The sequence below is a fragment of the Nannobrachium achirus genome (assembly GCF_963921795.1).
Source record: "Nannobrachium achirus genome assembly, chromosome: 2".
In the NCBI taxonomy this organism is placed as follows: Eukaryota; Metazoa; Chordata; class Actinopteri; order Myctophiformes; family Myctophidae; genus Nannobrachium; species Nannobrachium achirus.
Genome location: NC_137811.1, coordinates 17,626,795 through 17,639,867, shown reverse-complemented (window position 1 = coordinate 17,639,867; position 13,073 = coordinate 17,626,795). Strand labels below are relative to the sequence as shown.

At 41.2% G+C, this 13,073-nt stretch overlaps 1 protein-coding gene across 1 annotated transcript in view; it reads right to left on the bottom strand.

The window, feature by feature from the left end:
* LOC308296806 (dynein axonemal heavy chain 11) overlaps positions 1-7,528 on the bottom strand; it is a gene marked incomplete at both ends in the record, with an annotated part of 198,253 nt that extends 190,725 nt beyond the window's left edge. The window contains 6 exons of the mRNA XM_080740133.1: positions 28-239; positions 1,076-1,175; positions 3,099-3,288; positions 3,847-4,040; positions 4,541-4,699; positions 7,304-7,528. Coding sequence (XP_080596259.1) covers positions 28-239; positions 1,076-1,175; positions 3,099-3,288; positions 3,847-4,040; positions 4,541-4,699; positions 7,304-7,528 — 1,080 coding nt within the window. The remainder of the gene's footprint in view (positions 1-27; positions 240-1,075; positions 1,176-3,098; positions 3,289-3,846; positions 4,041-4,540; positions 4,700-7,303) is intronic.
* Positions 7,529-13,073: the final 5,545 nt, after the last annotated feature.

Sequence of the window (13,073 nt, the reverse complement as noted above, 5' to 3'; positions counted from 1 at the left end):
GCCCAACAACAACAGAGCAGAACCGACCTGTTGGATGAGAACGTTGCACAGTTCCTGCAGCAGCACAACGATGCGTGCGGGCGTCCTGTACGCCGGGCAGCGTGTCCACACCAGCGACACGATGTGGAACAGAGCCGGGACCGAGGCCTCCACACGTGGAAACTCTTCCTTCTCCAGCCGAGACAGATGTGCTCGTAGCGGCCGTAGATGAAGCTCAATGTCCCGGGCTTCCTGTAGAGCTGGAGGGGTGAATGTGAGACATGTTGTTATGGGAAGATTTTAACTTACTTTAACGATTATTTTATCCTTTAACTATTAAAAAATAGCAGATATACAAGCTCACAGCGGGGCACCGAGTGCCAAGCTGCGAGCTCGTAGATATGCTATTTTTGAGAAATCTCTTTTTGCAAATTTTTTGCAAATCTTTATTTTAATATATATTTTTTAACATTTGTAACTCAAATATTTGCTTCTGGGGAGTCCCTGATACATATTATTTCGAGATGGGGGTTGGCGGCCAAATATACATAGGCCTATATAATTCTAATCTAGAGTCCTTGACATGAAAAAGTTTGGGAACCACTGACATAGGAACATGCGTTTTTCAAAAACCTTAGAAGGATTTAGAAGACATTCATAGAATCGGGTGAAAATATTCAAAGACACATTTTCAAGATTTCTCTCTTTTTTTTCATTTTTTTTTTTTCAGCTTTACTGAACAATGGCTCCAGCCGAAATGACTGACTCTGACAGAATTGGTCACAATCATTTCCTGAATGGAATGACCAACAGATGACAGCTTCCATTTGCAGTAGTAGTTGCGTAGTTGTACACTGTACATTCCACAATTGTGGAAGACTTTTATTTTCACTATTTTTACAGATTTTTTTCCGTCGTGCGAAACTGTGCCCAAAAACCTAAACCTCTCTTTCAATTCCATACGATTCCACAAATTCACCTTGAAATGATAAACAAGCGTCCTCTTGTTAATGCTGCTGCTGTACAAATTGTACATTTAAAATAATCAACTGATCCTGTGACCTTTGTTTGAACGAGACGCCAACATTGGCTTTACCATCAAACACGTTTCCAATCAGAGCGGTGATAGTTGGGTGATAGCTGCTCTCCACCAACTCCAGGATCTTCACCATCTTCTGAACTATGGGACTCTGAAGCTGAGAATATATACAGTAGGTAGCAAAACGTTAGCATTCAGAAAGAGAAAAGCATTGTCAAGCTCAACTCAAAGTCTCAAACATTGTGTTACGATGCGTTTTAACAGCGGGCAACAGCGGGCAACAGCGGGCGACGGTCGGATTTTCTCAATGGGGCCAGGCAACTACTGGCAATAGTGGAAAAGTGGGCGGAGGAACGTCGCCCAAAAACATCAAAATAAACTAGAAATACTGTTCCTTCGAAACAGTGTGGGCTCGATTCCAACCCAACAAATAGGATACTTTAAGGTACTGTAAGGTACAGTACCTTACAGTATTGTACTGTACCTTACTATACTGTACTGCACCGTACTGTACTGTACTGTACTGTACTGTACTGTACTGTACTGTACTGTAACTTACTGTACTTTACTGTACTCTACTGTACTGTATTCTACTGTAACTTACTGTACTTTACTGTACTCTACTGTACCTTACTGTACTGTACTCTACTGTACCTTACTGTACTGTACTGTACCTTACTGTACTATACTATACTGTACTCTACTGTACCGTACTGTACCTTACTGTACTGTACTCTACTGTACCTTACTATACTGTACTTTACTGTACTCTACTGTACTTTACTGTACTCCACTGTACCTTACTGTACTTTATTCTACTTTACTGTACTTTATTGTACTTTACTGTACTCTACTGTACCTTACTGTACTGTATTGTACTTTACTGTACCTTACTGTACTGTACTCTACTGTACCTTTCTGTACTGTACCTTTCTGTACCTTACTGTACTTTACTGTACTCTACTGAACCTTACTGTACTTTTACTGTACTCTACTGAACCTTACTGTACTGTACATATTCTATGTGTTCTAGATCTACATTTTTGATTCTGTGTTTGGGAACCAGCAACTGTCAAATGGACTCCAACTGTAGTGGAGTATATTGAGTGCATATACTGTAGGCTAACAATCCCAGATCACATCTGTCCTCCACTATGTCTATAACCAAGGCGTTCTTCTATGTGGCCACTCCAGACTGAGGAGTGGAGCATGGCTTTTATTGTGTTTGTGGATCTGACTTGGAAATGCATTGGTTTTGATATCTCCCTGACAACCAACAACAACCACTAATATGGCTGACTGTCCCTGCGGGCTCTAGGATATATGGCTATGGGATTTACATCCCATCGCCCGGACTTGATTCTTGATCACAGCTGTGTAATCAGTAGAGTGGAGAGGGACATTTATTTATAGTCTTAACTATAACTATAGTTTTATACATCACACAGCTTAGACATTTGGATCAAATCAGAGAGCAGACCTGTGTGAACGCAATGATATAGATAGCATATCTGAAGTGTGAACACTGCAGCCACAGCGCCTTAACATAAACATGGGTCTATTATCCTTCTCTCCACTCTGGGGACCCATTGGAAATGCATTGGGTGCTTAAAGTTAAACATTTTTATTTTTTTATATTTATACTACAAAACATTTCAAAACCAAAAGTACAAGCACACGTGTCCTCAGTAAGCTGAACACATAAAAATTTGAATGGTGTTGAAAGGTGTAAGCGTTTAAGAGATGAATCGCGCCAAAGTTTTGAGGAGATACTGACTGACTATAAATAATGAAGATAACATACGTGTGCTCGCCTTCCAGGCGAGCCCACAATTAATGTGTTGTTTTGTTTACCCAATGGAGGACGTACAGTAGGAGATTTTTATCATTTCAACAACAGAGCGTCAGGAGGGTTAGCGACTCACCCCACGGAGGTTAGGGTTAGGGTAAGGGTTTGGTTTGGGTGTCGAAAAAATGACACGTAGTAACAGCGAAATGCTCCCATTTTAGCGACCAGCGTCGCCGGCTGTTGCCCGCTGTTAAATCGTAGGGTTACTGATGATCAAGGAATAGAAAGTGCCTGCTGGTAGATGTTTTCAATGTTGCTTTTCCTGGACGCCCAGAAGTCCAGCTCTGCGTAGGGTCCTGGGTTGCTGCCGCTTCCCAGCAGCTCTGCTGAGTCCTCCTTCAGAACCTTGTGGATCAGGTGGGTCCAGGTGATGCCCAGGGACTCGATGGTGTGGATCAGTGTCCTGTCGTAGCCGTCACTCCTCATAGGAAAGAAAGCACAACGAGAAAACACTGAGAAGGTGTACATGTGTATGAATCAAATCTTTAATGTATTGGTGAAGCTCTGATCAAAGTGTTGTACAGATTACACTTTTGGTTAAGTAAGTAAGGCAGCCTTGGTTGTAAACAGTTATGAGAATTCACCCCATATGTACATTTGGAATTGTCTGTTTTCCTTCACTGTATCTGTTTTGTGTATGCGTGCGTGGCATGCGTGCGTGTGTGTTTGTTTAAAAAAATAAGGAAGCGGTATTTAAATGTCTGATTTGAAAATATATGCCTTATCCTGTGCTTAACAATAAAAATATTTGTACAGATACAGTGTTGTACAGATTATGGCCCGGGCCAACCTAGCAGTCCGATCACTAATGCAGGTCCGAGTCCAATTTCCGGACAAACTTTGCTGGATGTCGCTCCCCGTCTCCCTCTCGATTAACATTAAGTTAATCGTCTGGGGACCCCCCCAAAATAATTTGCCACAGATTGAGAACACTGCCTTACAGACTCATGGTACAGTAATAAGCATAGTTAATCCTTACAGTTGCATGGTACGGTAATAACCGTCAATGTCGCACGTCCCCGGTGGGACAGGCAGGACAGTTCGTCCCAGACACTGTCCTCTGACCACGCAGGTCTTGTTCCTCATCTTCTCTGCATGGCGGCTGATGTCCTCACACAGCAGGTTGGGCCAGGTCACCTGGTTGGTCTTGGCTGACAGCAGCGGCACCCACACCTCCAATGGGAAGAAAAAATTAGACTCAGTTTGCTCTCCTTTCCCCTCTGCCCCCCCCCCCCCCCCTCTTCCCTACGGACATAACGAAAAGAAAATGCACGACAACAAATTTCACACATTTGTTTTAATTCTGTAAACCTGTGATGTGACAATAATTCTGATTCTGATAACACTAATAACTATTCCTGGCGTTCACCTGTGCGCACTGCGCAGTAGTTGGGAATTTGGACGGAGTGGGGGTGAGCCTGGGAGCGGACATTTTCCGCCGACCGTAACAACCGTAACATCCACATTAGTAGTATATAAGGAATGGAGTGGACCTGGATTCTTTGCGTTCACATCATTACTGTGTCTCCAACTCTCATGTTTAGTTCCTCGCTGCTTTTTGTACATCCTACATACAGGCGCATCACCCCCTTTCATCTACTATTCAGGTCCTTAGGCTGAAAAACCCATGATCTAGTCTAGTGACGTGGCTGTGAGTGATACTGTACATGTACCTGTTCTACGGTGTTTGACAGCTGTTGCATGGCTGACTGAGACACCAACGAGCCAAACAGCACCAGTTCTCGGCAGCAGCTGTCTGAGTCGAGTGGAACGCCTCTCCTCTTCTTCAGGAGGTACACGTGCTTGTGTAGAGCTGGAGCAGCAGATGGAACCTAAATGTTGAAGTTGGACAGTTGTAGAATTGATTTTATTATTTGTTTTTAAAGCCCAAAATGGGATGGCCCCCCAGTACCTATCTATCTGATCTTATAGAGCAATACACAGCCCAGCCAAGGCCCTGAGGTCGGCAGGCTGACCAGTTGCTCCTGCTTGTGCCCACAACTAGTTAACACGTCCAGAGGTGACCGAGCCTTTGCTCTGGAACACTTTATTTTTATTTTTATTCATTTATTTGAAATAGAAATTTGTTCTCCGCCTCTTTGACCCATCTCTTGGAGCGGTGAGCTGCAGCCGTGCCGCGCTCGGGAATCAGTAACTCGGGAAGCAGGGAGGCATTGGGTCCCATTTTTACAGTCTTTGGTATGACCTGACCGGGGAATCAAACCCTGACCTCCCAGTCTCAGGGCGGACACTCTAACCACTAGGCCACTGAGCTGGTACCCTTATTTAGGTCTGCTCTGCTCGCTCCTTAGCGGTCTTCAAATCTTCACTTAAACTCATTTCCTCTGACTGGCCTTTACGCTGTCTGATGGTAAAACCCTGGCCCTTATGTTTTTGTTTAATTGTGTAATTACTTGCTCCAGGCAGCGCAGCGCGTAGTACTTTCGGTGCCGTCTGTATCCGATCGACAGTACAAAGGCCAATGAGGGAGCACCTTTCATGGTGACGTACACCAACAAGTGCAACTTGATATAAATAACAAAGCGCAAGTTCATATCTCGATAGAGTGCCAACTCGCCCACCCACCTACATACAGGACAGAACAGCACCGAAGGTAGTAGTTGCACGCTCTGCTGGCGCACAAGTAGGCCATATATGGCCACAAGTGCACAAGGAGCAAGTTGGCACCTCGGCAGAGTGCAGTCTAGTTATTTATTGTCTTTATTTATTATTAGTGTGATTGCCCTTGCGCTACCCCTTGCGCTACTGGCAAGTAGCGCAACACTAATAAAAAATAGTGGGAGTCAACCTTCCCACTAGCCTAATCCAAGGGTTGGTCCCCCCTCCCCCATAAAATTTGAACTGGACATGCACTTGGAATTGAAGGCATGATATTTAGTCTGACTCAGTTCCACAGATAAATAACTACAAGCTCATAATGCCTCGCTGTGAGCGTGTAGATGATCTATTTTCACAATGTTTGCCTCTTTCTAACATGATATTTGTCAATTTGTCCAATTGGGTATTTAAAAGTTCTTAAAAGTCACACATTAAGCTAATCATCTCTGCGGACCCCACAAAATAATGGGGAGTGGGGGTCAGGAACCACTGGCCTAATCAGTTTGCCTAATCACTGGCCTGATCAGATTGCAAGCTGTGTATTTTTGTCAAATTCAAGGGGATCGAAATTGCAGTGGTTTAAAGTAACTAAATAGATTTACTAGTACTGTAAGAAGTACTGTACTTATGTACAATTTTGAGGTATTTGTACTTTACTTGAGTATTTCCAATTACCAATACTTTTACTTCTACTCCACATCTCAGATCCAAATATTGTACTTTTATTACAATTATTTGAAAACTTTATTTACTAGTTACTATGCTGATATAGGGCGAGGTTACACCATGTCAGATGGCCAGTGATGTATATCGACCAGTTACCCATATATGGAGACCCCTCGTACCCATATATGGAGATCCATGTACTTTATATGAGATATGCTGTGAGACCCCAAACATGCTTACTGAAAGTCCTATGATGTCTATGACATCTGACAGAATACATGCAATGCCTTTTATGTCCATATATGGAGATCCCTGTCTGTAGAACCAGCCACACAGATATGGGCTGTCTTCCTCTATATGGGCATTCCCATATGAAGTCCTGTTAGATATGGGCTTAAGATCAGGGATCTCCATATATGGGCATAAAAGGGAGTCTGTTAGTGTGGTTCCCCTGACATCACAGTGATGTCAGAGCGTGATGTCAGAGAGGCAAACCTATAGCCCGCGTACACAGACAAACGTTGGTCCGGACGGAGACATGTGCCATTTCTCATATTAAACAGCGACCTTCGGTCGCAATAAAACATAGTATAAACCACACCACACGATGCGAAGCGTTGTGAGCTTGTAGATCTGCCATTTTCAAACATTTTGTACTTTTACTTTTGGTACTTTAAGTACATTTTCATGCCAACACTTTCATACTTTTACTCAAGTACATTTTTAATTCCAGTCTTCTACCTCACTAACTGTAACAGAATATTTCTATATTGCAGTATATTGATACTTTTACTTTATGTAGGCCTACATTTTGATACAAATACTTTTCTACTTTTACTCAAGTAAATTTAGAATTCCAGACTTTTACTTATAATAGAGTATTTGTAAGAGCCAAAACAGACCTAAAACTGATTGAGAATCATTTTGAGTAATTTACATTATTGTTTATACTTTATTATTATTGATTTATAGGCCTCTATTGTATTTTACATGGGCTATATGGTTGTGTTAGGCTATATCTAGGGGAAGGGGACAGAGTATTATTATTAACATTTACATATTGTGATGGTATTCTTTGCTGTTGCAGACTGCAATATTTATACTTTTACTTGAGTAAAAGACATTTGACCACTGAACGTGCAGATTCTTACCTCCAGGCCAGCGGTCAGAGAGCCGTCTGGAGCCAGGCTGAAGAACATGAGGTTGTGTGTGTTCTGGAAGAACTGTGTGATGACAGTCTGGACATGTTGCTGCTCCAAGACGCTTTGCTCCCATGCGTGGAGCTGTAGACCCAGCAGACCACAAACTTTACCCCCGATAAACACCACCCTGCCGTCCTCTGTGAAGCGGGGCTCGGCCTCCTCCGAGTCGGACATGATTACTCTAAACTTTCAGCAACAACACAGCAATGTTTATGTGTTAAATAGACAGTTTTGGGAGGCCTTTCATAACTTTAGAGTCTACTTCTCTCCTGCTCTCTCCGCCTCCATGCAGGCCAGCTGATGTTAGTGTTGGGGGGGGGGGGGGGGGGGGGGGGGGGGGGGGGGCGTTGCAGCGTCGCGTTGCTAAGCGACAGTGACAGACACAAGCCCTGATTTGCAGAGCTATAAATCCGTCCAGCCTTTTGAGCCCTTAAACAGTCATGGGTGCACCTCAACCTGGCGTTAAGCAGTTTAGCCAATTTGTCACTTACCTTTGCACAAACGTTCAAATTTCAAAAATAAAGTACTTACTGAAGGCTCAAGAATGTAAAGATATGTTGCGCTTAAGCAGAATTCTGCGTTTCTTCCGTGTTCTTTATTAAGAAGGATTTTAATCCAATTGATGTCCATTATTGCCTGTTTTTTCCTTTTTCAGCTACGTGACCCCATCGGTAGGGAGGTGTACTGCGCGCTGATACATTACAATTTATTTTTAGAAAATGGCGACTGCTAGGATTAAATGATTTGTATTAAACAATACGGAAGAAACGTGTAATTGTGATTAAGCGTCCCATATTGGGACATTGTGAGCCTTCAGGAAGCACTTTATTTTTGAAATGTGAATGTTTGTGTAGATGTACGTTGCAAATTGGCTAAACAGCTCAACGCCACGTTAAGGTCGAGCCATGACGGTCGTGACTCGTTGACTGTCATGTTTCCCTACACACTTTTTTTCTACACTTTTTTTTTGTCCTTTTTTGCTGTTATGTGTTTGTTGTCCCAATTACGTGTCTTTGTTATGTGTAGCCTACACATAAAAGCAGTAGTCTACAAATATTGAATGAGAATTAAGTAACATGTTCGACAATTAAACTGAACACAAGTTCAGTTCAAAGGACAGCTTGCAGGCCAGGTTTAGCCTAGCCTCGGAAGGCTTGGGTTTAGCCTAATTAGCCGATAGGCTACAACAGTAGGCCTACTGTAGGCCTATTGCAATATTGTGTTTATGTTTTGTAAATTTGTATTCTGTAGGTGTAGGCCTATAGCCTGATATGTGTACGTGAGACATCATTGTGGATAGCCTACTGTAGCCTATGTATAGTTAGGCTATACTGTACCAGTTATCCTCCACCTTTTTTTTTATTCAAGGACCCCCACAGTCCACATACCCCCATTAGAAGCATTTTTGCTATCTATGGGACCTACAGTATAGTAAAGATCATCAGTGGTCATTTAGCTCTGAGAGTGTACAAATGCTACTAAAATGTGACACTCTTACAGACCTGGGCCATACCATAACTCTATGGGCCGTACGAGTCCAGATTTGGGACCCCTGGTTTTCCCAGGGCCTGGACCAGTTAGAGTTACACATAAAGGCCAGTGTGTTGATATGGTTTTGTTTCTTGTTCCATTAGTAGAAATGTCTGTGCTCTAAAACTCAAGGCTTAGTAAAGCTGTGTTGAGCCATGCAGGTAAGAAAGAAGTTCAGAGACTCTTGGTGAAGTATTTGTTTATTTACAAAGTGCAAAAAGGGACTGTGGCACAAATAATGTGCAAAAGAGAAAAAAGTGTGAGTGTTTAGTTCCTCGGCACTTAGTTTCTTGTTCTGTTATAGTCTATGAATGTTTGTTATTTTAATGGTTTGAGCTTGTAGATCTGCTAGTTTGGGTCCAGGGCAAAGTAAAAATTCTCTTTTGGGTTTTGAGCTAAAAGGTTTAATTGGGAAGCGCTGGTGTAGGTGGTAATCAGAGACACTTGCATCACTTTATGATATACATTTCAGGTAACAAATTCCATAAATTGGGCTGTACTTCTCATGATGATTGATTATATGGGTTATATTGATTAGCCTATTTAAACATAATAAAACAGGAGATTGGAGCTAGGGATTGAAGGTTGGGAGATGTGTGTCTTCGGTAGATTATTTCTTTGATTTAAAAAATGCTTCTTGGCAAAGTTCAAAGTTAGGTGGCAGCTACTGGGTAGAAATGCTGTTGGTGTTTACAATATACCAAGATTATATGCACGTGTAGGCCTACAATACATTTGATGATGTTCTGTTATCTCTGTTTGCTCTTTTTTGCGTCATTATTCGGTTGTTGTTATCTATGCCGCTGCATTGTCTGAAGGAAGTCAAACCAAAATAAGTTTTACTCTTATACCTGTACACACCATGTAACAATAAAGTACAACCTTGAAACTTGAACACTTGACCTTGAATAACATGTATACCTTTGGAAAGCCTAAATGATTATTATCAATTTTGAGCCATCAATGTATAAGTCCCTCCGGATGCATGCAGTGTGTCATAAATGAGGACTCGTGAATGAATGACCAGACTATAAAATGAACAAAAGACATGTCTATAGGCTGAGGTGAGGTGTGGGTTTAGGGTGGAGTATATGATGGTCATCTTCACTTGAGGGTTTGTGTTCGGTTTCCAATAGCAACAGTGTTTAAATAGGGTTGAACCCTTTACTTACACTATGTGAGTGCATTGCTGCCTCATAGACACTTTATGGAGGATTAAATACTATATAGAAAATACACATTGTTCACACTTTGATTGAATAGTTTATTAACAGTTTTAAAAAAAGCATAGAGGTACACTGTCTTGTACAATGATGCTAAAAGGATAAATCAAACAAGCCAGAGGGCTTGTTTCCATGCATTGTTGTCCTATTCAATTCATATAAAGACATACAACCCAGATTCGTTATTTGGCCCTAACGAAGGCCTTAAAGGAATGTAAATCCCTACCTTCCTTTAAAACGTCACTGAAAACCACTTAGAGGCGGCTGCTACTCGAAACTGGTAAATGAACACAACCTTACCCCCTGACCTTTCTATTGTAAATAACATTTATTGTGCATTTTTTCTGTTAATATCTTCTGCATAGTGCACATGTGTTCGTGTCTGTCATTCAATATGAGTTCAAAAAAGGATCCCGATTGAAACAAGCCATAGGCTTTCTTGGACGTATCCTTTTAGGTGACCGTGTACCAGTGAACTGTACTGTCATGTACCTTTCCCTAAGCAAACTATTAATGAAGTCTTCAATCAATCAAACTATACTATACAATAAATAATCAATACTAGGAGCAATAAAAGTATATTTATCCTAGTGAGGGGTAATTTCTGGTGCTCTTTAAGAATACATTTGTGACCAAAGATATACAGTATATACAATAAGCAAAAGAAGGATGAATAAGTGAGCAATCAAGTATATACATCAGGAAAATAGCAGTCAGTATTGTGTAACAGTTCTGCCCTGTATGGCGGTTTTGAAAGTAGGTATGGGGGCGTTTCTCACTCTAAGTTACTATGAAAAGCTCCACTGGCTGTCCGTCAGTCCCTCTGTCAGTCTGTCCATCACTTCACATCATGTCACATCACGTCACGTCACATCACGTCACACCTTTGGCCCTACTCTTATCTCCGGCACCGCTTCCCCTATCCATGCCAAACTTTGCACACACACTCCTTGGCTGGCAAACCACAACCTCCGCCCCCGATTTCTCACCTGCCCCTCTTCTAGCGCCACCATGAGGTTGCTTTTTGCAGACAACATTATGTGTATAGCCTACATGCGACCTGACGGCCGCTTATCTCCCGATTAGGGAGTCTTACTTGTATCAGTATGCTGTTTGTCTCGCATATAGCCAGACTTCCAGCAATCTCCGGAGATATGCGGAGATATCCGAATTGTCTGGACCAGGGGGTTTCAAACTTTTTGACTCAGATCACCCCTGTAAATAGCTTTTTCATCCACGGCACCCCTGGATTACACTATTGTCTTTTAGAATCTTATATCAGATTATGACATACAAATCTTTCTCCCTGAGATCCATTTCCATCAGAACTGATTGAAAATAACTGATACTTGAACCCCATGCATCCTTATATCACCAAAATAGGTGATTTACAAGCTCACAAAGTGTCACAATGTGCGTGTGCGTGTGTGCCATGAGTAACCTGTGCCTTATGCCCATGAAAAGTTTAAAATCTAGATAAAAGAGTAAACTTTTTATATGCACAGCATTGTCCCATGAGGAATTATAAGACATTAAAGATAATGCAAAGTGTTTTTTTTTGTCCATGTAGCCTACACCAGAGCACAGTAAGAAGTACTCAAAGTACTTTATTTATTTAGATTTTAGATGTAAGAAATTGCATAAAAATGTCAAGCCACAAGCATAATATTTGCTTAAGGCTTGACGAGCTATAATTTTAAACTTTATATGATAGTTTAAAATTACAGGTCTGAATAGGCATCGCTCACAACATAAAATTATAAGATAATAAATCTGTTGTAGCAGGAAGTTTCAAAGGTTAAGTCTGAGCCCTGAGGAGACAGCATGTATGTGACCTTGGGATGGAAGGAGGGTGAAAGGGCGCCCTCTACAGGGCAGTAGAAAAACAAAGGGCCAAAGATTCATGTTTCAATTTAGACCAATGCATGTCGGGCAGAAACTCTTATCTCGAAACTGACCACAATAAACCTAGCCTAGCCCCTCCCCCTGTCCTTCTATTGTAAATAGCCTACCTTTTGTTTTGCATTGTTTTTTTGTTTTGTTTTTTTATTCAGGTCAAAGAACAACATTATTAGTATTAAATATAATGATACAAAAGACTATCATTTATCATTAAGTAGCATTATTTAAGCCCTATTTCATAAAGGCAAGTATAAAGGCAGATGTAAAAGCACACAATCACGAAGTGGCAGTTGTGAGCTTGTAACGTTCACTTTCCTTCAGTACTTGAATAGGCTGAATGTTCTTAGTTACTTTACGTCACAGTTTATCAGAAGTTTTGAGCAGTCTGTGAAAATTCCCCATCGAAGATTCAACCCATATTGAGTAGTCCATACATGGGTCACATGCGGCCCCCACCACCACGTAATGGGCCCGTCGGTATTGGAATACTAAGATAGGCCTATTATTGATTTCAGCTGTTAATTACAAACATGCAAACATGACCCACTTAAATTAGTAGCTCAATGACTAGTATAGCAGTATTAAAATGTTAGTCTTTTTTATGTCCGAATGATTTGTATTTAAGTTCATAAAGTTAACATGAGTATAACTAAATACATTTGAAATTAAATCATAATGTTACATTTTAGGATTCCAATTAAAAAAATAACAAAAAATATTTCAGGATTCCAATTCAAAAGAAGCAAAAATAGCAGATCTACAAGCTCAAAACGTGCCGCGCTGATGCGTTTTGAGCTTGTAGATTGGCTATTTTTGTTTCTTTTGTATGACATCCTAGAATGACAAAGTAGGACGTAGCAATATGCAAATGCAATGTGGCCCTCTGGAGTGAAGTTGGAAATATAGTGGTCCTCTCCATCATCAAAGTTGCCCACCCCTGGAGTAGGCCTTGGCCTTATGGGCAGAATGTTTTTATGCAGTACATAATTTCAGTTAACATTCATCATTGATTGATGAGAAATTGTAAAAAAAATAAAATAAAAAAAAAAAGATAGAGAGAGAGA